Source organism: Crinia signifera, chromosome 3, assembly GCF_055691185.1.
Source record: "Crinia signifera chromosome 3, ASM5569118v1, whole genome shotgun sequence".
Classification (NCBI taxonomy): Eukaryota; Metazoa; Chordata; class Amphibia; order Anura; family Myobatrachidae; genus Crinia; species Crinia signifera.
This window is the reverse complement of record NC_139219.1, coordinates 40,435,229-40,461,367: the sequence shown is the minus strand read 5'-3', so window position 1 is coordinate 40,461,367 and position 26,139 is coordinate 40,435,229. Positions and strand designations below refer to the sequence as shown.

General features: G+C 43.2%; 1 protein-coding gene across 6 annotated transcripts in view; it reads right to left on the bottom strand.

Annotated features, from left to right (window-relative positions):
• The window catches only part of EML4 (EMAP like 4), a 158,055-nt gene that overhangs the window by 45,839 nt on the left and 86,077 nt on the right, over positions 1-26,139 (bottom strand). For 2 of the 6 annotated variants that reach the window (XM_083175685.1, XM_083175687.1), the window contains exons 3-7: positions 12,683-12,806; positions 6,401-6,565; positions 3,061-3,189; positions 2,434-2,459; positions 2,104-2,136 (exon numbers count right to left, since the gene is read on the bottom strand). In XM_083175685.1, the coding sequence (XP_083031811.1) occupies positions 2,104-2,136; positions 2,434-2,459; positions 3,061-3,189; positions 6,401-6,565; positions 12,683-12,806 (477 nt within the window). Of the gene's footprint in view, positions 1-2,103; positions 2,137-2,433; positions 2,460-3,060; positions 3,190-6,400; positions 6,566-12,682; positions 12,807-26,139 lie in introns of those variants that run through there. The other 4 variants (XM_083175686.1, XM_083175688.1, XM_083175689.1 and 1 more) reach the window with 4 other exon arrangements.

Sequence of the window (26,139 nt, the reverse complement as noted above, 5' to 3'; positions counted from 1 at the left end):
TCAATTTAATTTAGCTACAATGTACTGTACATCACAGGACCCACATACAATCGCCAGTTTTGCCTTACAGCCATAGAGAAGCAAAGGAAAATCGGCACTGAAGTGGCTACTGTAACGTGCCAATATGTGCACTGCTGTACATGGTGGCAATTTATGGCACCACATTGCTCAAAACTTAACTGAATTCAGACAGTTATGTTTGTTACACTAACCGCTGCGTTTTACTTCTATAATGTAGACCGAGAAACGATCTATATACAGTACCTAACTGAAAAATGCTGCATTATTTCTGGATGCTCATGAGACTACTAATGGCCAATTACCTTCATGCAGCTTTAAAGATTGTGTAAACACAACTGGAAGCACTCTGCATTCTCAGAAGCAAATGTGAGGAAAATCTACAACTCACAACTACATATAAAGGTCAGTCACATCTTAAAGGGATTATTTTAAAGAAATTAAAATATAATTTTTTCATTATATTGCTTTTATTGCTAGTTCGTTCAAATTTCACAGAAGACTGCGTACAGTCAGAAATGAGACGGTAGAGAAAAATGCAGGGTACTCTTTACCTAGAAGGGCGCCCGTCGCGGGCATCGCGGGTACATTTATGTATGGCCGCGACGCGACCGACGCGATGCCCGCGATTTCCCATTGAAACCAATGTTAAACATGGAAATCGTGTCGGTCGCGTCGCGGCCGGCCATAAATGTACCCGCGATGCCCGCGACGCGATGCTCACGATTTCCCATAGGAATCAATGTTAAAAGGCGCGATGGACCCGATTTTACTGTTAAATGCCTCAATCCACCCGATTTGGCCATAGGAATCAATGTTAAATGGGCCACAGAGCCCATTAACCCTTAAATGTCCCCCCAAATTTTTAACGGCACCCCACGATCCACGCCAACCCGAAGCGTGGCGAGCGCAGCGAGCCCGCGAGGGGCGGCGGTACGCGTCCTCCGACCTTTTCATGCCCTACTATCCACTAGGGCGTGGTGTGAGAATATAATAGTGTGGCGAGCGCAGCGAGCCACCGAGCCCGAAGCGTGGCGAGCCCCGCGAGGGGACGCGGATACCTTCACAGTTATGCGCGTCGCCTCGCGGGCTTCACAGGTGTCCGTGGCGAGGCGGACACCTGTGAAGCCCGCGAGGGGACGCGTCAACCTGTGAAGGTATCCGCATCCCCTCGCGGGGCTCGCTGCGCTCGCCACGCTTCGGGCTCGGTGGCTCGCTGCGCTCGCCACACTATTATATTCTCACACCACGCCCTAGTGAATAGTAGGGCATGAAAAGGTCGGAGGACGCGTACCGCCGCCCCTCGCGGGCTCGCTGCGCTCGCCACGCTTCGGGTTGGCGTGGATCGTGGGGTGGCGTTAAAAATTTGGGGGGACATTTAAGGGTTAATTTGGCCTATTTGGACCCAAATCGGGTCCATTGAGGCATTTAACAGTAAAATCGCGGTCAATCTGCCGTTTTAACATTGTTCCCTATGGGAAAATCGCGGTGATCGCGGTCATCGCGGGCATCGCGGCCATCCCGATTTACCCGCGATGACCGCGATTTTTACCCCCGACGACCGCGATTTCAATCGCTGGCGCCCTTCTAGGTAAAGAGTACCAAATGCAGCAGGAAAATAGAGTACACTCAGCTACATAGAGTACACTCAGTTCGATAGAGTACACTCAGCTACAGACGAACCAACAATAAGGGAATAAGGGACCGTATAAAGAGTTTGCTTTGCAAAATGCACACATCTAAGTTTTTGCATACAACCAAAAAAAGTGGACTTCTTCCTTAAATATACATTTGTGAATGATACAAAAGCCCTCTCAGGACTAATTTGTGTTTTTGGTAGTAGGTATAATCAAGGTGCACTGGAATCTTAACTGTTCTCACTATCTATAAAAAGGAACAAAAACTCACTATCTATAAAAAGGAACAAAAAGGATGTACTATAAAATAAAAAACACAACCCCGCTGCAGATTTAGAAGTCGCCGTGATTGAATTTGTTTGATTTTAGCCGCAGAAAGAGCCAAATGCAAGATCAAGGACAGTATAAGGAGAGAAAGCCAAGCTGTGGGACGTAAATGTAATCTTACCTAGGCTGTTTTTCTCTCGTGTGGACATTTTTGCTGGTTTTGAGACAGAAGTGAAACAACTTAAACTACTTTAAATTACAATGTATCAATCTGCTTAGCATGTAATCATGTGGCTACATTTTGATTAACAAATGAACATTTAAAAAAAAATACATTATGGGTAACATTTGTGCATTCAAAAATGGCAAAAAAATATATAAATAAAATCTACGTGACATTGCAGTTTTAGTTACAAGAAAAAAATAGCAATAAAAAAAAGTAACCACAATGAAATAGAAATACTGCATAGTCTGAGATTAGTTTTTATTTAGTTTTTTTTTTTTTTTTTACCTGGGCTGACGACAATATCTTTATGCCTGAAAACAAAAATAATTACGCATTACTTTACATTAACATTTCATAAACTACTGGATGCAGCCTGAATGGAGTAAGTGAATTACAGCTTGTGACAAAACACCTTTACAACTGCAATTGCGTTAGTTTGACAAATACAAAAATCAAAAAAGAGACTCGTGGTTCAATTATAGAGTCAATAACTCAAAATGTCTTCCAGTATTCTAGATGGTTGTTTTGTCCCATGATCCATTGACAAAATCTTGTCCCATCCATTGTAACGTCCAAAATCATGTATCCAGTCATACCATGGAAAGATCCCAAAAAAAGTAAAAATGTTTTTAGCAGTCTGTCCTGTATGTTCTAAATGCCGGAAAGGCTTTCATAAACGCACACCGATTCATCAACTTAACTGGCGCACAAAATTATAAACAATATTAATAATAATTAAAAAGGGGGGGGGGGGGGTGTGCACTGTGAAATCTACAGAGGTGTCATAGCAGCATGAAAAAATAGTGACCCTTGTAAAGGACTGTGCGTATATGACAAACAAACTAGACACTTCGATAGATTTGAAACCACCATTTGTTTGGATCCCAGCTAACCTCAATATTTAATTCTTACTTGTCTGACGCTTTGGTAACCCTTGATGTTAATTTCGATGTTGAAGCGGCCCTCATGAGTCTGTTTCGACTGTCATCGGAGGTCTCCCACGTGTTGTGTGATTTTTCTATAGTAGAGCTTCTTTTTATACTGCAAAAAAAAAAATAAACAATATTGAAAATAAGTATGTAAAAAGTGGTAATAGCAAGATTGCAGAGGAAGTAATGTTAAGCAGACAAAAAAGTGCTAGTATTCCAGTCGCTTGTTAAAAGAATAAAAATAATAAATGCCCATGCAGGAAAGTAGCATAATCGTTAGTGAAGAGATATGGGGGGGGGGGCGCCTTGGGCAGCTGGATGCTCCCTGCATCTCTCCTTTAGATCATGGTCATCATCATACATCAAGAAGACATACTGATGTGAAATACTAAATGGCAGGAACATTTTGAAACGAATACAATAAGTATTATCCAGTGCAGAATAACATTTCCTTACAAGTTGGTCCCCCAAAATCCCCCAAGTCTTAATTTCAACCATTTTTGGTAAGAAAATGGGGAGGGAGTTTGGAAATCACATGATTTGCGCAGTCACATAACACCAATTCGAAGATTCTGGGTAGCAATGTTAAATATATGCCAGTAGCTTTATTTTGTTAAGTTATGAAATCTGCGAAAAAGGATTTTTTTTTAAATTCCCCCATAATCAGCATCTTGGCAGGCAGTTACAAAAAAGGTTATACAATCTGTTATATAAATTGCATTAATTTCGCCTAGAAAATGTTTGAATAAATAAAACACGGTACTTGTTTCCTAGAACGGCCACAATCGTGAGTGATCGTGGCTCTTAATTAAGGGACACGATCCTCACGATGTGGCCGATTTTTGACAATTTTTTCACTGTGATTGACAGAAATCGGGTCAATCGGTCGGTCGCGACCAATTAAAATCGGCCGCGATGCGACCGACCGATTGACCCGATTTTTCCATAGACTTCAATGTTAAAAAATCTTTTAACATTGAAATCGGTCGGTCTTGTGCCATTATAATGGCACAAGATGAGATGGACTTGATTAAGTCCATCTCACATAGGGAAAAATGATAAAAAAGGTGAAATGGGCCAATATGACCCATTTCACATTTTTTATGTGCCCGCCATGACCCCACGATAGACGTGAACCCGAAGCGTGGCGAGCGCAGCGAGCCCGCGAGGGGCGGCGGTGCGCGTCCTCCGACCTTTTCATTCCCCTACTATCCACTAGGGCGTGGAGTGAGAATATAATAGTGTGGCGAGCGCAGCGAGCCACCGAGCCCGAAGCGTGGCGAGCGCAGCGAGCCCCGCGAGGGGACGCGTATACCTGTGAAGTTAGACGCGTCCCCTCGCGGGGCTCGCTGCGCTCGCCACGCTTCGGGCTCGGTGGCTCGCTGCGCTCGCCACACTATTATATTCTCACTCCACGCCCTAGTGGATAGTAGGGGAATGAAAAGGTCGGAGGACGCGCACCGCCGCCCCTCGCGGACTCGCTACGCTTCGGGTTCACGTCTATCGTGGGGTCTAGCACACTTATTAACATTTGGGGGGGCAATTTAAACAAATCTTGTGAAAAAAAAAAAAAATCGGGTGAAAAATCGGCCGATCGGATCGGTCGCATCGTATGCGACCAAATCGCATGCGATGCGATCGATCCGATTTTTTATCTTACGACCACAACGATCTAAATCGTTGTGGCCGTTCTAGGAAACAAGTACCTAAAACACATCCAGTATTTTGCACTGTTGAGACAAACTTTACCTAGCATCAAAAATTCACATGAAAAGTTAGTAAAGCAAACACCTTAAGAAACCCAGCGGGATAACGAAGTCCAAAATATTACAACCCCAATGAGGCAAGAGCAGAAAAGTAGCCTAGTAAAGGCAGGGAATAGGAAATGTTATTTGATGCAAGAAGCAAGAGAACATTTAGTGGCTCTTTAGGAATGTGTTTAAAAGGTTTTTCTCAAAATGCTTTAATTTTATTGTACACCAAATCTGAAAAAAATGCCCCCATACACGATTTGCAGACCAAAACATATGCAGTTATCGCAGCGGGCACCTTTAGGATTAATGCCGTAATAGCTGAAAAGGGCAAGTACTGTCCCTGGAAAGCGGTTTAGGGGAGAATTTAGTGGAAGCAGGTAAGTATTTAAAGCAAAAAGCAGGATAAATGCAGACACACAAGCAAGGCTTAGAAACAGCATATTGTAAAGTGAGGATACACAAGACATCACGATGTCTGACAAGAGTTGTAATGATGTATAAAAAAAAAAAAAAAAAGGCCTATAATCCATAATCTATATACCTTACATTTCTTGTGTATCTGAAGATTTTGCAGGCTTATACTGGTTTTGTTTGCTAATTGTGACTTTAAACCAAGACTCGGATTTTAACGCCCAGTCATATCCATTTTATAGTTCTAACTAATCTGTACAATTACTTTATACTAGACATTGGTGCTATTTTATAATTACTGTAACAGTTGATTCGTATTACTGAACTACTGTCACGGCTGAACAAAATGATTAATACAGATCTTTCCCCTTCAGTGTCTGCAGGACTGCTTTATAACTTACTGGCACTTCATCAGGCTCTTTGCATTACAATGCAAATCTGTTAATAGCTCAACATCTAAACCGTAAAACAATTTTAAGTTTCGATTCCCCTTTTTTACCACTGTGATGAAGCATGTGTGTTATTATGGCTCTTGTGTGTTCCTGAAACGTGTGGAGGTTTCAGGAGATCACTCCTAACAAGCTCCAACACTCCTCTGTACAGAGCACATGGTTTTAGGAGCACTTGAAAGAGAATGATAATTAAAATGTATTTATTTAATCAAGAGCTTGTTAATGGGCCCTATTTTTCACATCAAACAATAGTGGTCATGAATGTCAAGTGAGTTTTAATAAACACTTTAAAAACAGAGTATTGTTAAAGTCTGACAACAAAAGAAACCTGCATTATTAAGTATGTAAAGAGCGCTATGATCTGGGCAGAAAATCTTCCAGAAGTATATATCTATATATACATTTACACCCTAGCAATAGATGACCAAAGGGTGGGTGGGCGTTTTATGTGGACAATCCGGGACACCTATGATTTACACAGGTTCTGTGGCTGATTAAAACCAAGTGAAATGCAGGCTTAAATACAGCAAGCCTCAGAACCTGTGTAATTCATAAGTGCCCAGGATTAAAGGGACATTACGGTAAGCATTATATATAAACACACACCTAAATCTTTTCAGTGCCACCCGTCTGCAACTGGATTACACTATTTACAGTACATCATTACAACTCTTGCTGCTTGTACCCTCAGCAACATAAAATAAACCTTTTGGCTGGTGCAGAGTTTCTGCTTTCCTGATTTTGCCTGTGTGTTTGGATAGGCTGTGGGGAAGGTTGGGGAGAAGGAGATGCTTGATTTAAAGGATTTTGGTAATTTGCATTTGATTCCTCTTTGACGCCTTGGGGTTTCTCTTTCTTTTTCTCTGTGCTACTGCAAAAATAAATGGAAAGAATGTAAACAAAATCATAGTAATAAAAAAAATAATTAAACAAAACAAAAACCCTATAAGCAAAACATAAAATAAATGATAACATTATATTTCATGAGGATTGAACCAGAAGCAGTTTTGAGGGTGGTCAAAACATGGGGATTATTTAAATATAACAGGAGTATTGGTGGCAAAAGTGTGTATATTTTCTAACGATAGGTTTTAAAATTTTTACCAAAGTCTAAAGATTTAGCACAGGATGTTAATTTAGTGAATGGACAGCATTTGTTAAAAAAAAAAAAAAAAAAATATAAACCTTTAAACTAATTATACAATACAAAATAACGAAACAAGCGGTGAGTTCAGCCATTTGGAACTCGGTGGAAACTTGTCAAAGTCAAATTGCCAGCTTTTACTAAAGGTGAGCGGACTTTTATTTAAATTTTTCGGCATAGAGGACTTGCTTCATAGATATTTTAAGTGGAAAAACAAGGGCTGTAAGATGGAAGTTTATTTTAATGAAAAAAATGACAATACTCTGGTTCCATGTCTTTGATATTTTTTTTTTTATTAAAGACTGAATACAAGCTCCAGCATGCCCTTACTGTTCGGGTTCTGCAAGTGTCATCATGCGCAGGCAGGCTTGCGAAGACTTTAGTCAACTTGTAAACACCCCCAGTATTAACTACTCACCATTACCCACATTCCTAAAGCCCAGAGGGAGTGTGAAATGCCCAGAACTGTTTTTTCTTGCGAGTTATTTTATATACAGTTTCTTACATAGCGCAGCAAATTTTGTAGTACTTTACAATTGTGATTTAGATTTCAGCCCTAGGCTGACCAGTTATGTGCTCGTTTATCCTATCGCAGGGGGACCCCACATTATTTGCCTCTATGCAATAGCAGTTGTTCAGCCCAGTGCTGGTTAATGGAAAAAGGGGTGTCCACCATGCTATTTTTTTTTACCCATTACTTTTTAATACCAGGCCAGTCTCAAAATGAACCATGTATGGGCACTATTAGGGCTAGTTATTGATTTTTGGAGGTATCCAAGAGATTATTATTTTTTTTAATTTTTAACTATTTCTATCCACTTAAAACAGACTTATGAAATAATGATCTATGCAATGCTGAACCCAAACTCACCTGCCACAGGTTTGCCCACGGTTTTCAAACACCTCTTGATAAATCAGGAGTTTCTACTCCATTATTTCTATGGTATTCTGGTCTTTCTATGGTCCGTTTTAGTCTTCGTAAATAGTCAGACGGCAAAACTGCAGTGACTTAGAACCCTCTGCTAACATTTTGATCATCTTGTTTATAACTTCTACAGTATAACAAATGCTTATGTGGCTACATCATTTGAATAAGCCATTTTACTAATATACAGACTTAAAAAGGATTTTCATTAGTACAAAAAAAAATTAAAAAAATCTGTTACCATCTCTTTGTACTTCAAAAACAAAAACATTGCAGCTGAGTGAAGAAAAAAAAATAAAAGAGAAGAGGATGGCAGCTATATGATTAGCCTTACAGCTTTACCAACTACTTTGATGCATACATACACAGTACAGTCACACCCATCTCCTGAGAGGACAAAAGCAGTATACTGTACATCTTAAATGGGTTTTCAATGCACCCCAAAAAAAAAAAAAAAACCCCTCTTTAGACCTTTATATTTGAAAGTACAGTATTGTCAAACAGAGTTTACAAGATTTGTCTAGTGAGCATTTCACTTCAAATAGGTTATTCACAATGGTGTTCTGACTGTGCAGCCTCCTACCATAACTGTTGGCACCACCATATTTCCAGTGAGGTCTACAGAAAGATGGCGTGTGCACAGAAGAAACCATTTATGTGCCATTTTTCCAAAAATATGAAATTGAATCAGTTAAATCAGAAATTTACCACAATCTAAATTTTTACAGACATCACCAAAAATGTACCGACTTATGCGGGGTACACACCAGGACGACCCGCTCACGATGCACATCGTGAGCGGGTCGTCAGTGTCTCGTCCGACCCGCTCACGATGACGCGGGAGGGCACGACCCGCTCACGATGTGCACCGTGAGCGGGTCCGATCCGATGGCGACCCGCACCCGGTTCTATGGTCGTCATTGAGATCCTACCTGCAGCAGGTAGGATCTCAATAACGACCGACCGACCCGCGGGACCGCGCATCGGATCGGAATCGCTCCACACCAGGTCAGAAAAGGGCCCAATCAGCACACAATCTACATCCGATTGATCGGAATTGGATCTAGATTGTGCTGATCGGGCCCTAGTCGTCCTGGTGTGTACCTAGCATAACTGTACTCTTGAGATATTTAACCCTATGAGTGCCAACATCTGTGAGAGATGTGCCAGATATCCGCTAAAGATGCCAGCACCACTTACATTTGTTATGTAAATTCAAATATAAAATGTTAAAGAAAAAAAAAATAGGATTATATTTCCTACATAAAAAGGTGAACATTAAAGGTCATTATGATGAATAAAAAGATTTGCTTGGCAATTTTCACACCAATTTTGACAAATTCCCTTAGCACTCAAAAATGAATGAAAGATTGAGTAAAACCAGACAAACGTGTAGGAGAAAATGGGAAAATCTCCCTGTCTCCCCACAAAAGTCATACTAATATAGGAAAACAGTAAAGGAGTCTGTAATTGGACATAAAACATTTTGGGATAAATAAATTCGGACAACCAGCAGTTATTTTTCTGAAAAACAATTTGCTTTATACAAATTTTTTCTTACTTTTAATGCTTATAAAAAGGTGAAACTTTATATTTTTTTATTGTGCCTGATCTCCTGTCTCATGGGTGATTAGAACATTTTTTTACATACAGATCGCTCCCAGGCAGAGTTTAGATAAAAAAAGCAGAAAAACCTGACCGCAGTAATGGGCGCAACACAAGAAGTCCTATTCCGGTGACCAAACCGGTCAAATTTCAAACATGTCACCTCGCCACCTCAGGGGATAAGACAGCTAAAATGTTGGCGCTGGGAGCTAATCACAACCAAAAAGAGCAGAAATTGGTACTTCTGTAGTTTCACGGCGCCGCCGCGCGCACACTCTGCCTCAGAAACTTGGCAGACTGCCAGAGGCTCTGATTAACCGTGCGCGTGCCGCTCTAGCTCAGACAGAGTGTGCTCGCGCCGCTCTAGCTGTTATGACAGCTACGTAAACAGCGTGGCGGCCGGGCAGCAGCGCGCTGCCCTGGCAGGTCACTGTGGTACTTGTAGTTCCACAGTGAAATAGGCAGCGCCTGGGCACCGCTGACAACAACGGGGGCAAGTGAACACACCCCGGGCACAACGCTGACGTGCCGGGGCTTGTAAAGTACACACCCCGGCACACCGCTGTGTCCCCCATGTACACGCCTGCAAGCCGCTAAGAAGGAGGGGGGCGCCTGGATTTAGGCGCAAAAGCCAGGCTCCCTGGGAGCCGCAAAGGTGGTGGTGCATCTAAATTTAGACGCTAAAGCGTCTGGATTTAGTTGGGTGTAGGGGTACATCTAAATTTAGACGTAAAAGCATCTAAATTTAGCTGGGTTTAGGGGTACACTATTAAAACCCGTCCACAGTGGCACTAGTCGACGCAACAGCTGTCGACCGTGTAAATCCCACTATCCATGCCCACCCGAAGCGTGGCGAGCGCAGCGAGCCCCGCGAGGGGACGCGGATAGCTGTGAAGGTATCCGCGTCCCCTCGCGGGCTTCACAGGTGTCAGCGTCCGCTCGCCACGCTTCGGGCTCGGTGGCTCGCTGCACTAATCTTTTCTCAACTCCACGCCGACGTGGATAGTGGGGGTATGAAAAGGTCGTAGGACGCGTACCGCCGCCCCTCGTGGGGCTCGCTGCGCTCGCCACGCTTCGGGTCGGCGTGGATAGTGGGATTTACACGGTCGACAGCTGTTGCGTCGACTAGTGCCACTGTGGACGGGTTTTAATAGTGTACCCCTAAACCCAGCTAAATTTAGATGCTTTTGCGTCTAAATTTAGATGTACCCCTACACCCAACTAAATCCAGACGCTTTAGCGTCTAAATTTAGATGCACCACCACCTTTGCGGCTCCCAGGGAGCCTGGCTTTTGCGCCTAAATCCAGGCGCCCCCCTCCTTCTTAGCGGCTTGCAGTGAGTGTGAATCCAGGCGCATTAGCGCCTAGATCTAGACTGCAAGCCATTGAATTTAGCGTGTACATGGGGGACACAGCGGTGTGCCGGGGTGTGTACTTTACAAGCCCCGGCACATCAGCGTTGTGCCCGGGGTGTGTCCACTTGCCCCCGTTGTTGTCAGCGGTGCCCAGGCGCTGCCTATTTCACTGTGGAACTACAAGTACCACAGTGACCTGCCAGCGCCTGGGCAGCGTGCTGCTGCTGCTGCCGCCCGGCCGCCACGCTGTTTACGTAGCTGTCAGTACAGCTAGAGCGGCGTGAGCGCACACTGTCTGAGCTAGAGCGGCAAGCGCACGGTTAATCAGAGCCTCTGGCAGTCTGCCAAGTTTCTGAGGCAGAGTGTGCGCGCGGCGGCGCCGTGAAACTACAGAAGTACCCAGAAATTTAACAGCTCTGTTTGTGGCAACATCTACTGGCTGCCAGCGCAGAAAACTCAATTCTGCCCTAACTGCTGAAGTTGAACAGGGGTTGACATAAAAAAATAATAATAATTTTAAGCCATTTGTATACATAAAAAAAATCCACTGAAAGCACCCCAGAAACCAGCTCCATACCCTTTAAAACGTTACTAGTTTTGACCAAAAAAATTACATTTAATTATTGGGCAATAAAAATAAATACTGAAAAGCTTTAGATGCCTAAACAGTTGGGATTGCCCCCCAGGAGTTCTGAACCAAATCCCAAAATTTTTACATTATAATATAGATTTTTTCCAAAGCTTATTACCTGCAATGAAGTGAAAGTCACGGTAAAACTATGGAAAATTATCGCTGAGAATGTACTGCATACAAATGACTATGGCTCATGATAAAAGCAGTTTATACAGCGAAAATGGGTTATCGTGCTTAACGGAATACCCCACCACTACCTAGAACTACATAAATACAGGCTGTTCTAGAAATATTTTTAGAAAACTATATTTTCCCATAACCCAAAAAAAAATAAAAAAAGAAGATGAAAAAGTAAATTTCCATAAATATTAATCATAGCACTGACTTCTACTTGGAGACATCAAAACAGAGCTTTAGAAGGAATTTCATGAAAAAACTAATTAAATATGAATTTTATCATATCTGCTCATTATAATACTTTGCTTAGACTTTTTTAATCATGAATTCTGCAAAGTTCCTTCTATTTAACAAAAAAAAAAAAACCCTTAAGGCCAAATAAGATTTAAAAACCAAGAAAAGGAACTAAAAAAAAAAATCAAAAAAAAAAAAATCACACAATGACTCTAATTATATTATAATCTAGCACAGCTCCTCAAAGAGTAAACTATATGGTACTTGTGAGTTATCCGGGCGTCCGATTTTTTGATTGTATGCCTTAAGTTAAGGCATACAATCAGATGCGATGCGATGCGATATCGCATCGCATCGCATGCGACCATCGGATGCGATGACCCGATTTTTCCATAGGAATCAATGTTAAAATGATTCCTATGGAAAAAGGGGTCCTTTTCATACCCCTACTATCCAAGTGGGCATGGAGTTGGATATAAACCTGTGGCGAGCGTAGCGAGCCACCGAGCCCGAAGCGTGGCGAGCGAAGCGAGCCCCGTGAGGGGACGGTATTCTGTGTACGCTCGCCACGCTTCGGGCTCGGTGGCTCGCTACGCTCGCCACAGGTTTATATCCAACTCCATGCCCACTTGGATAGTAGGGGTATGAAAAGGACCCTTTTTCCCATTGAATTCCATGTTAAAATGGACTCAGTCCATTTTAACATTGATTCCTATGGAAAAATCGGGTCATCGCATCGCATCGCATCGCATCCGATGGTCGCATGCGATGCGATGTCCCGATCCGACCCGATTTAAAAATCGGACGCCCGGATAACTCACAAGTACCAACTATATCAAGTATAGCTAAAACATCAAGCTATAATTAAAAGTTAATGCAGTCAATTAGCATTATATCATACAGTTGATCACTACCTTTTGGCAGCTGATGCCAGTGTATCTTTCCTTGCGATAGCTCCAGTGTGGGTTGGTTTTCTTGTTCCAGAACCTCCATTTGTTATACAAGACATAGAAAGGGCTTCACGAAGCATTGGTGGACCTAGACAAAGCACAAAAGTAACATTAGAACATGCATCATTTATATCATGCTATAGATTGTAAGCAGGACCTTCCTACATCTATGACTTCTTATTCTTGTTTTCTCACTGATCCTAATTTTTTGTTTTAAGGTTTTCACTGTTAACCCAAAAGTGCAACAGTATTTCCTGTGCTATATGAGAAACTAACTAAATGACTAGCATATTTATTAAGAGTGACCAGTAATAGCCTGAAGCCACCAGTTTATTTCATTATATATGTAGGATATTGAGCACTGGGTTTTCTCTAAGCTTGTGGCACAAAAGAAAAGAAACAAGGTGTGGACACCAAAGTATCATTAACTTCAACAGCAACAAATTAATTATCTCTAATAATAAACATACTTCTTAATATTATTGTACATTTTACTTTCCTACCATCTTTATTGTGTTATCCTACCATCTTTATTGTGTTAGTAGTACACTACAACACTCATTAACATTTGTGAAACATGAATAGTGCCAGTCACCGTAATGACTGGATATTTTTGAGAAACTAAATAACAGAACACAATAGGGTGCTATAAGCATATACCGCTAACGTATGTGGCATAAGGACAAACAAATGTCTAGAAGACATGCAAGACATTCTGGACAAAACAACAACCTGGCATTTGTCCAGATTTGTGTACCAAACAACATGTAGGGAAGATCCATCATTTTCCGCTTCCAATAAGGACATTAGTATGGCACTTTACTTGCCATCCCTATATAAAATGTATTTAAAAGGACGAGGTACTCAACATGAACACAGCCATCTTTATGAAGCTCAGAATATTGAGCAAGGCCTTGAAAAAGTAAAAAAAAAAAAAAAAGTTTTTTTTTTTTAAATAGAAGTATGGAGTCAAAATTTAACTTGGACATTGAGGGGGGTATTCAATCCAGGACTCCAACTGTCTTAACGTCAGATCTGACAGTAACTCGACAGTCGGAATTCAATGTCCCGGCTGTCAGAAAGTCCATAAATTGTAAAAAAAAATGGCTGCAAATTTGTTTGACAAATTTGTTTGACAATTTGTTTGACAATTTGTTTGACAATCTGCAGCCGTTTCTGCCACCCTTCAATGCTGTCATTAATGCCAGCATTGAGTAGGTGAGTGAGGGAGATATCGGCACAGATTGAATACCCCCCAAAACAGCAACTAAAAGTACCCCCCAAAACAGCAACTAAAAGTACACTGAAATACAAGCAGCTAATGGATAGAAGTGATACTTTCATTTGATCTGGCCATTAATATCATAAATTAACCTCATTTAACAATTAAAATAGGAAAGGATTTGTATATTCCACAGGGACATAGATAAACCGAATGCCAAAAGTTACTGGTAAAATTTCCTCTCATCTGCCGGTTATATAATAAATGTGAGCATGTAGTTTGTATAGTACAAAGCCGCTCACAAACATCATAAAAATTTTCCAAAAGGAAATTAACGCAAACAAATAAATATGCTTAATCCTCTCCACTCACCATCTGTTTCCTTCTATAGATCACTTCTGCAAAACCTCTAAAATAGAAAGACACTGCTAGAATTTACACAAACCCTACTTTCTCAACCAAACTCAGACTTTGTTTCCATTTTGTGGAATGCTCAGAGAACATTAGAATACTCACTTAGAACCCCTTCACATCGCACTTATAAACCGGGTTGCTACCTGGTCAATCCGGCTTAGTGTGAAAGTGTCAGACCGGGGTCCGACCCAGCATTGTGACTAAACTAGTTAATGATTTGCGTGTCTAAGTGGAAGGAGAAGCGGACATATTACAGCTAGTGACTGGCCATCATACTTAACTCACTCGCCAGCTATTTAAACATGGGTAACTAAATTACAGATCAATGTCTGGATACACAGAATTCAGGGAAGCCATTTAGGCTTGTTGCCGATATCTTGCCCTCTACACAGAATCTTATACCTTTTATGGTGATGTCACCTCCACAAAGCACATTACTCATTTACACAGCAATTCGAATACATTTACCACTAAATCCATGTTAATACAGGGTTTACAACATACATGCATGGGGCGTTATATATGGGGCATTATATAGCTTATGTTTCCTTTAATGTTGGAAACTGAAGTAATTCGGATCCACAGTGCACTTAAAGACTGTTTACCCAGAATTACAAGCTTTACTTATTGATTGATCAATAATTACTATATTGTCAAAAGATTTACTCCAGGAACCCTAATCAGTTATAGCTTACTCATGGGCTACAAAGACCTAATTTTACTATAGAAAAATAACACATATAAAAAGAGTCAATCCTATTTAAAACCAATGACTAACACTACACAAGTGGTAAATGCCTGAAGAAACTTTTAAGGCCCAAGAACCAACCAAGTATGCATCTCCTAGCAGTCAAGTCATCACCAACACATACCACTCTACACTTCATTAATATTAGAGAGAGACGAGGCCTTGCGCTTAAAAGGAACAAAGAACACTTAGCTGAAGAACAGAGCTCAAATACCACAATCATGGGCAACTCAGTCTGTCCCCCGGTCTCGCACAACATACTTGGCTAACCGTTAAAGCATGCAGTAAGCTTGATATAAAGTATACACCACTACTAAGAAAAAAAACGACATTTATATTGACACAAGCTAAGCAGTTGCTTATTATATTGCAGTATAGTCATTCATTTACAGCAAAATTGTACCAGTCCTTAACCCTTTAAATGCCAAGTAAAATTGCCAAAATAGGTGTGAAAATTGCCAAGCAAACATTTTTTATACGTCATAATGACCTGTAATGTTTATCTTATATAGGAAATCTAAGCAATTTTTGGTACTTGTTTCCTAGCACGGCCACACCGATTTACATCGGGGTGGTCGTGTCGGAAAAATCGGGTCGATCGCATCGCATGCGATTTGGTCGCATGCGATGCGATCGACGCGACCGACCGATTTTGGACCCGATTTTTTTTTTTAATGAAATGTAAAATCGGGTCCCTGGGACCCGATTTTACATTGCATTCAATGTAAAATATTCCCAATCCCCCCAAATGTCACGGCGTACACCCCACCCCACTATAGACGCCAACCCGAAGCGTGGCGAGCGCAGCAAACCCGCGAGGGGCGGCGGTGCGCGTCCTCCGACCTTTTCATTCCCCTACTATCCACGTCGGCGTGGAGTTGAGAATAGAATAGTGTGGCGAGCGCAGCGAGCCACCGAGCCCGAAGCGCGGCGAGCGCAGCGAGCCCCGCGAGGGGACGCGGATACCTTCACAGGTAAACGCGTCCCTTCGCGGACTTCACAGGTGTCCGCGTCGCCACGGACACCTGTGAAGCCCGCGAGGGGACGCGTATAACTGAAGGTATCCGCGTCCGCTCGCCACGCTTCGGGCTCGGTGGCTCGCTGCGCTCGCCACACTATTCTATTCTCAACTCCACGCCGACGTGGATAGTAGGGGAATGAAAAGGTCGGAGGACGCGCACCGCCGCCGCTCGCCACGCTTCGGGTTGGCGTCTATCGTGGGGTGACGACGGGGACATCTAAAATGTGAAATGGGTCATATTGGCCCATTTCACATTTTTTCAGGATTTCAATGTTAAAAAATCTTTTAACATTGAAGCCTATGTAAAAATCGGGGGCATCGCGTCGGGACCTATGTTAATGGTCCCGACCGACGCGATGCCCCCGATATTTTACCTTTCCCGACACGATTTCAATGTTAAAATATTTTTTAACATTGAAGCCTATGGGGAAATCGCGGGCATCGCGTCGGTCGCGTCCGGACCATTGTTAACGGTCCCGACCGACGCGATGCCCCCGATATTTTGTCCTAGCCGGCCAAATGGACCTGATTTCAAAGGAAATCGGGTCCATCGTATGGATCGTGTACCTTAACTTAAAGGTACACGATCCATACGATTGTGGCCGTGCTAGGAAACAAGTACCCAATTTTTTTTTTTTTTTTGCAAAACATTTGAGTTTGTAGAACAGTGACACTGGCATTTTTTGCACATCTCACATGTTGGCACTCAAAGGGTTAAACCGCAGCGGAAATGCACAAGGACTTTATTGTAGGAAGTTTCAACATTACAACTTGTTGCATCCATACAGTGTTTGTTACCAGTCTGATCTGTTAGGACTCAGTCCTTCATTACAAAAACACCTTTGTGCTAAAGGGGAGACAGGCAGGTAATATAATCTGTCTTCCAATAAGCAAACTGTACATGTCTGCAAGTGTCATTGTGTGGTAATTACCAATGTAAACAGTCTGAAAAAAAAAAAAAAAAAACTGGCATTGGTCCCAAAAACCAGATGTGAAATTAATGTTTAATAAGTTCATGTTTGGCGACAAGAAGAAGAGACAAGATTAAACAAGTCAACACATTTTTCATGCATAATGGATTTTGTTACCATTTCTAAAAGGAACCTTTCATTTACTTTAAAAAAAAAAAATATTTGTGATCATCTCATTTTTTAAAAGCGGATGCCCTGCACCTTTTCTCTAAATAAAGAACATTGCTTTTTCCAGTGAGTCTAGTGCCTAAGGAAAATCCACTTGGACAGAGATGGTTATACTGTACCACTACAGTTTATAGATTAGCGCTGTGTTTAATACTGATCACTCTGGTACACATGATAAAAACAGCCAAATCCGTTTTGGTGATTGTGTTTTATATGCTAAACATATGAATGCATGGAGATGCATGTTATACCCCTTTCACATCGCAAATGCTAGATCACAACCAGGAAAGGACACGGATCCGCCCTTACATTTGCGATAAAAGGACCCATAGAGACACGGCAATAAGCCTGGTTGCAGATGTCACATTCGAGGGTGGGGTGCAGACGTATAATCGGGGGAGGTAGCACTGACGCAGCCTTCTCCATATAGTGAGAACGGGACCAGAGTCAATCGATCCGGGTCACCCGTTCACACTGCACAGCAACCTGAGTCAGACTCGGAATTAACCCGGGTCAGAATTCCAAGTGGCTGGACCCGGCTATTTTCAGGCCCTTTCACATCACACGTCAACCCGGGTCAGACCCAGGTTATTTGTGCGATGTGAAAAAGGTATTAGTCATAAAGCAATTAAGACAAATGGGTTCACAAGACTGCATAGATTTGTGTGATAGAATTTGTATACAGAACTTGGCTTGGGAAAAAAGCCACGGCATAGCACTTGGAATACAGATTCGGCCGCACAAAGATGTACAAGTGTTGTATATCTAATTAAACTGTGCATTCTTGTGTAGCAGTGTGCAGCATCCATTTGTGACGCAGGCAAATTTTCAAGCAAAAATAAAAATATGTAAAAAAGATACACGGAGAACATTTGTTTGGCAAGACGGCAGCTACAGTAAATGAGAAGACATCTGTAATTCATTAGCAGAGTTAATACTTTCCAGTAAGATTAAGGATTCAATAATCAATGTTACACATGAATGATTACAATCCGTATTCATACATTTATTTATACTTGTTTCCGCAATTTTACCCATCGGATTTTTCTGAACGTTTGTAGACTGTATATATTTTGATGACATTTAAATGCCAAAAGGTTTTAGGAGTGTCTAATATTTATCGGTCATCGACTTATCCATCATATATATTTCATCGGGTCACTGTACTCTAGGTCCAGTAGGTTGGTTTTTGAGGCCGAACTCTTCAGTTTCAACATATCATTGTCTCGTTTCACTTATTGATCCCCTTATTACAATGGTCTCATTCACTTTGATTATTTGCACTTATAAAAGTCACAAACTCTCTCTACTTGGTGCTTTACCTCTACATTTCCTGAATTCCTCACATTCCTTCTGTCTGTAGCTTTCCTCTTACAATGTCCCTCTGTCAGACTATTCTTGCTAGAACGCTCTGTCTAAGTCATCAGTCCCTCACCTTTCTCTGCCTGCATTACAGCACATAAGGGCAGTCTATTTTAAGTTGCGGAATCTCTCTGCCTGAATATTGTGCGCCTCTGTTAGTGGCCTTTTCTTCACTTTAACTGTAATATTGCCAGTCTTGTCAGCTTCCACACGTATTTTTTTTACGTTTTATAAATTATATCTTGGGGAAAATTTAATAGGATGATAGATTCAAAAAGTGAGAGATTTGGTAAGACATCTCCAGTTTTTTTTAAGCAGTAATCACTTACACTTCAACATAAAACTGGTTTTGCGTGTTTTATATACTAATGCATATTACTTCCTATTCTTGCATTTATGCTTCTATAATGTCCTGCATGGTGCATTTCCTAGTTGACATTTGCCGCTATGTATTTCTGTTATGTTCCATTTAGTATGGTCTTCCTCTAGTTTATGACCAGGAAACCTGATGGACCTATAATTTTGGTGTCTTTTCGGTCAGTCTTCTCTAATGTCTCTACAATGTTGCCACTTGGTCTAAAACGCTCCCTGCTGTTCCTCTGTCACCTGAGAGCCATGTAAAAGGAAGATACTTTATTACAATATTCATCACTTTGTACAGAATAGGACTGGGCACTGCATGAAACCACACCTTCGTGGAATGGCAATGATTGGGTATTTCAAACAGTTGGCAATCATGGGCGGTGAGGGAGGAGGAAATCAAAGGGTTTAAACAGGCTAGGTGGATCTGAAAGTACAGTATGCTTATTTGGCCAGTGAAAGGGCAGTGCTGTAAGATGAAAGGATGAATTTATAATTATAATGCAGGAAGTTGGCACAGGAGGGATATATTTGCATTTTGCAGATAGCAGTTTGTTTTTTTTACTGGTGACAGGAGATTTTTGGATAGCACGAGACTACTGTATGTTGGATTGAGCTGCATTGTATAGCGATGTAGTGAGTGCTCAAATAAAGAGGCAACTTGATCAGCACATGATAATCACAGGGATAAGATACCTGTTTACTGAATATGAGAATTCAAGAGCTAAGCAGGGGGAGCATGACATAGGATGATGCAGAGGAGGAGCAAGCAGCTGTTGTAGGTTGAGAAAGCCAAGTTGGAGAAACAAAACTGGAGAAAATAAAGGAGTGCCCAGCACAGGGTGAGAGGATGGTATTCATTGGAAAACCAACTCACGCTCATTAAATCATCTGTAATTATATAAGTACCATTCTTCAACACACTTCCATAATCGCCATGCACATACATTACAGAATGCTCACTGTAGTTAAAATTCAACCGTGACAGCTTTCACGCCTGCCATAATCCTATAGGCTGGTGTTAAGCTGGCCCCACACACAGCGATTATAAGTTGAAATAAAGCAGGAAATTCAATTTATACTGCAGCTTGTGTGCCCCCGAGACAAACACTAGTATGTCCGTCTGTTAGGGTACAGTAGATGTCCACTACTACCAGCCTTCCCGGGCAGACATTACTGACCACACTAACAGGTTGCAGCGAAGACAGAAGATGTGACTGCTGCAAATTGTTCAGCAACCATCAATTATAGCAAGATACAACACTATTATTCATATGGGGGCCACATGTATGGTATGACAACGTTAACTGGAAAAAAAAATTCAGCTTTTCTAGTTTAATAAAAATAATTTAAAACAGAATCCACAAGCAAGAAACGGTTTCTATTGTTTTCCCTACTGGTTATTTAGATTTTTTTTTTTTTTTTTTTTTTTTTAATCAATAGGACATCCACAGCCAAAATACTTCTGGACAAGATTTTACCCATCCAGACATTTCAGCTGGAAAGGAAAAGGAAATTTAGACTGAACCAAAATAGGCCCATTCAGGAAACAAATACTACAGACACATCTGTATGTCCTGATATAAACTACTTCATATATTTTAGAACTGAAACCGTGCCTATGCTGCAAAGTATGAAACCGTGTCTATGCTGCAAAGTATGAAACCGTGTCTATGCTGCAAAGTATGAAACCGTGTCTATGCTGCAAAGTATGAAACCGCGTCTATGCTGCAAAGTATGAAACCGCGTCTATGCTGCAAAGTATGAAACCGCGTCTATGCTGCAAAGTATGAAACCGCATCTATGCTGCAAAGTATGAAACCGCGTCTATGCTGCAAAGTATGAAACCGCGTCTATGCTGCAAAGTATGAAACCGCGTCTATGCTGCAAAGTATGAAACCGCGTCTATGCTGCAAAGTATGAAACCGCGTCTATGCTGCAAAGTATGAAACCGCGTCTATGCTGCAAAGTATGAAACCGCGTCTATGCTGCAAAGTATAAAACCGTGTCTATGCTGCAAAGTATGAAACCGTGTCTATGCTGCAAAGTATGAAACCGTGTCTATGCTGCAAAGTATGAAACCGTGTCTATGCTGCAAAGTATGAAACCGTGTCTATGCTGCTGTCGCAGCTACTAACTACAGCTTCGTGGCAGTGTTGTCTATGGGTTAGTATTTTACAAAGTATCAGAAACCAAAACATACAGTATAGTATTGGATTAGATAATACTGTAATCTATTTCTTAAAAATAGGATTTTAATACCTACCGGTAAATCCTTTTCTCGAAGTTCTTATGGGATACAGGGAGTCGTTCATAACGATGGGGAAAAGAGCTTATCCGAAGGAGACAGGCACATATAAAAATTTATACAGGGTGTACTGGCTCCTCCCCTCTGCTCCCCTCCCTCTAGCTTCAGTTAAGTGAACTGTGCCGAAGGAGAAGAACAATATGAGAGGAATATGTGTATATTTACCATGGTGAGATTCATCCAGCACACCCAACATTCAACATAACAGACCACATTAGCAACCCCATAACCTGGGAAGTCTAAGGGCCTAAGAACATGTCAACATGACAACTATTTTGAACTGTGTTCCAACTGGAACAATGCATAGAATTATCACCTAAGTGACAATTTACACTCGTGGACCTTTAAGGTACACTATGTAAGATTAAGTTACCTAGGTAACCTACACCATATGTCCGCCAGGAACAAGAAGGGTAGCAGAAGGACCCAGAATTGGTCCATATCTCACAAAGTGAGCAAGGCAAACCTCCGCACAGAGGCGGGTGCCCTGTATCCCATAAGAACTTCGAGAAAAGGATTTACCGGTAGGTATTAAAATCCTATTTTCTCTATCATTCTTATGGGATACAGGGAGTCGTTCATAACGATGGGGATATACCAAAGATATCAGAACGGGCGGGATTGTGCGGAACCTATTGCCGCAGCACCGCTTGCCCAAACTGAGTATCCTCAGTGGCCAGAGCATCAAACTTATAAAATTTGACAAAAGTGTGTTGGCCAGACCATGTGGCTGCTCTACACAATTGTAAGGCCGAAACTCCTCGGGCAGCCGCCCAGGATGTCCCCACGGAACGAGTAGAGTGAGCTTTCACCCCAACAGGCATAGGCAGCTTTGTTACCGCATAAGCCTGTTTAATGGTTGCACATATCCATCGTGCAATAGACTGCTTGGAAGCAGGACGTCCAATCTTTTGGGCATCATAAAGGACGAAAAGTCCATCAGTTTTACGAATCCTTGCTGTTCTCCTGATGTAGACACGGAGAATCCTTACTACGTCCAAGGACGTCGGCACCTCAGAATGAGGCCCACCAGCAGGAACCACAATTGGCTGGTTCACATGGAACGCAGACACCACTTTGGGCAGAAAACGCGGGTTAGTGCGTAATTCTGCCCTGTCCTCAAAGAATATCAAATAAGGACTCTTGCAAGTCAATGCCCCTAGTTCCGAGACCCTCCTAGCCGAAGCTAGGGCCAGTAAGACCACTGTCTTCCAGGTTAAATATTTCAGGTCAATTTCCTCCAAGGGCTCAAACCAGGAGGATTTAAGGAACTGCAGCACAACATCCAAGTCCCACGGTGGAGTAGGGGCCACAAAGGGAGGTTGTATATGCAATACTCCTTGCAGAAATGTCTGCACTTCAGGAATATTAGCCAGTTTCCTCTGGAAGAAAACTGATAACGCAGATACCTGCACCTTCAAAGAGCCTAGGCGTAGGCCGAGATCCAGACCAGCTTGAAGAAAGCTAAGAAATCTTTCAAGTCTGAATTCTGATGGAGAAAACTTTCCCTGTTCGCACCAACCCACATATCTTTTCCAGATATGGTGGTAATGTGCAGCTGTTACCGGTTTCCTTGCACTTGTCATAGTTCTGATGACCGAAGTGTGAAACCCCTTCTGAGTCAGGATCTGCCGTTCAACTTCCAGGCCGTCAAACGCAGCTGTTCCAAGGCCTGGAAGATGCACGGTCCTTGCATGAGTAGATCTCTTTGCAGGGGTAGGCGCCACGAGTCCCTTTGCAGACTTAGAAGTTCCGGGTACCACGTTCTTCGTGGCCAGTCTGGGGCCACCAGAATCACCTCGGTTCCTTCTCTTCTTATCTTCCTTAGCACCCGAGCCACTAGGGGAATCGGTGGGAAGACATAGACCAGGCTGTTGAACGTCCACGGTATGGAGAGGGCGTCCACTCCTTCTGCCTGAGGGTCTCTTGCCCTCGAGAAGTACCTGGATACTTTCCAGTTGTTTCTTGATGCCATCAAGTCTACCAGTGGGGTCCCCCACCGAGCCACCAGAGAATTGAATACCTGGTGGTGTAGACTCCATTCCCCGGGGTGGAGCTCGTGGCGACTGAGGAAGTCTGCTTCCCAGTTGTCCACCCCGGGTATGAAAATGGCCGAGAGCGCTTGGCAATGACTCTCTGCCCAGGACAGGATCTTCGATGCTTCCCTCATACAGGGCCTGCTCTTGGTCCCGCCCTGTCTGTTCAGGAATGCCACAGTGGTGGCGTTGTCTGATTGTATACGGACCGCCTGACCGCTGAGGAGAGGGCCCGCCTTCAGAAGTGCGTAATACACAGCACGTAACTCCAGGCTGTTGATATGGAGGCGTGTTTCCCATAGGGTCCACTTGCCCTGAAAGGACTGACCCATGGTCACTGCCCCCCATCCCGTGAGGCTTGCATCCGTGGTGACTAAGACCCAATCCTGGATGCCAATCCGACGCCCTGCCAGCAGGTTGGGCGTGTGGAGCCACCACTGTAGTGACAGTCTGGTCCGAGATGACAACGCAATGTGCCGGTGCATCTGGTGGTGTGAACCGGACCACTTCCCTAGGAGATCGAGCTGGAAAATCCTGCTGTGAAACCTCCCGAATTGGAGCCTCGAAAGAGGCGACCATCTTTCCCAATAGGACAATGCACTGGTGTACTGTCACCTGGGGGGTCCTTAGCAAGTCTGTGACCAGCCGCTGGATGTCCAACACCTTGTCCTGTGGCAGGGACACTCTCATGAGAGCTGTGTCCATCACCATGCCCAGGAACTGGAGTCTCTGTGAAGGGATCAGAGAAGACTTTGCCAGATTCAGGAGCCAACCATGGCCCGACAGGGTCTGTATGGTAACTTGTAGAGCTGTCTGTAGTTCCTGTGGCGACCGCGCCTTTACTAACAGGTCGTCCAAGTATGGTATCACACAGATACCCTTTTTTCTTAAAACCACCATCATCTCCGCCATCACCTTGGTGAATATGCGCGGGGCTGAGGACAAGCCGAATGGCAGTGCGCGAAACTGATAATGCTCGTTTAGCAGCGCAAACCTCAGATATTTCTGATGAGGGGGCCATATTGGGATGTGAAGGTAGGCGTCCTTCACATCTAGGGACGCCAAGAACTCCCCCTCCTCCAGTGCCGCTATCACGGCCCGCAAGGACTCCATCTTGAATTTGGTTACTTTCAAGAAGGGATTCAGAGATTTTAAGGTTTCCCTGCAGCTGCCCCAGATGGCCGCTCTGCGGTGGCCGAAGCGGAAGGCTTCCTGAATTTACCACGGGAGCCTCTTGCAGCGTTTGAACCACCCCTTGCTTTAGGGCGGAATTTACTAGCCCGAAAGGACTGCTGCTGGGAGTGAGCCTGAAAAGGGCGCTTCGGCGCCTGTGGAGTGGATGGCAGGAAAGTGGACTTTCCCGCCGTGGCTTTAGAGATTAATTCGTCTAAATCACTGCCAAATAACCTGCCACCTGTGAAGGGGAGGTTTTCTACACTCCTTTTGGAGTCAGCGTCAGCTGCCCACTGCCGGAGCCAGAGGGATCTGCGCCCTGACACTGCCATGGCTGAGTTACGGCCGTTAATGGCTCCTAACTCCTTCTGCGCTTCACACAGAACTTTAGCAGTGTCCTGAATATGGTGTAATTTTTCAGACACCTGTGCAACTGTCATGTCGCCCAGAAGACCTTCCTGTATCTGGGAGGCCCACGTGTATATGGACTTGGCCATATAGCAACTAGCTAATACAGGACGCTGACACGCGCCACTAGCAGTAAAAATGGACTTCAAAGTGTTTTCAACCTTTCTGTCCGTGGTGTCTTTAAGTGAAGACGACCCTGGTACTGGGAGTACCATCTTTTTGGCTAAGCGAGACACAGAAGAATCAACCTCTGGTGGCTCCTCCCACACCTTACGTCCCTCAGGATCGAAGGGAAACGTGGACTTAAACTTTTTAGCCACTTTAAACCTCATTTCTGGGTTATTCCACGCTGACTTGAATGTACTTTCCAGGTCAGCCTGCTCAGGGAAAACTACCTGTTGCCTTTTCTGAGTAGCAAAGAAGGTATCACCAGCTGTGGATTCAGCTAAGGGAAGGTCCAACACCTCCCTGATTGCCATAATCAATGGCTCTGTGCCCCGCAGTAGTGACTGTGAAGCATCAGGCTCGTCATCACCTGCGTCTGCATCATCCATATCATCACCATCATCCCCATCGTCAGCCCCGGAATCAGGGGTTTGAGAGGGGGTCTTTCTCTTACGAGTATCCCCAGGGGTGGGAGTAATTACATCCACTCTGGCAGAGAGGACAGCCAGCTCCCTTTGTACTCTCTGGGTCTGTGCTGCAGTAGCAGTTAACTGTGTAGTTACAGTTTCAAGCATGGTTTTTATACCTGTAGCCCAGGCTGGCTCCTGTGAGCTGTCCTGTGTGCTACTTTGCTGCCCAGTTAGTTGTGGGGGGACCCCAGTACTTTGAGGGGACATGCATGACTCACAAGTAACCTGTGATGAAGATGCTGGCACAAACTTATCACTGCACACCATACATGTAAGTTTCCTCACCATTGTGACAAACAAACAGTCTCCCCTCACACAGCGCGCACACACAGTGGATATGCAGTGTGAAATAACCAGATAAATACTATGTGTAGCCTTATCTGATCTGTACAGCTTAACCAAGCCAGTGGGGTGGTGTACAGAGGATAATGGAGGAGACCAATACACCTGATAACCTTAGCTCTCCGATTAGAAGAGCTGGTAATACAGTACAGTAATCAATAACAGTACTTTACAGTGTAAGCAGGCAAGTGCACAAGTACACAAGCGCTGAAAACCTGAAGCTGTCTCTGCAAGCAGATTCCCTCTGATCCAC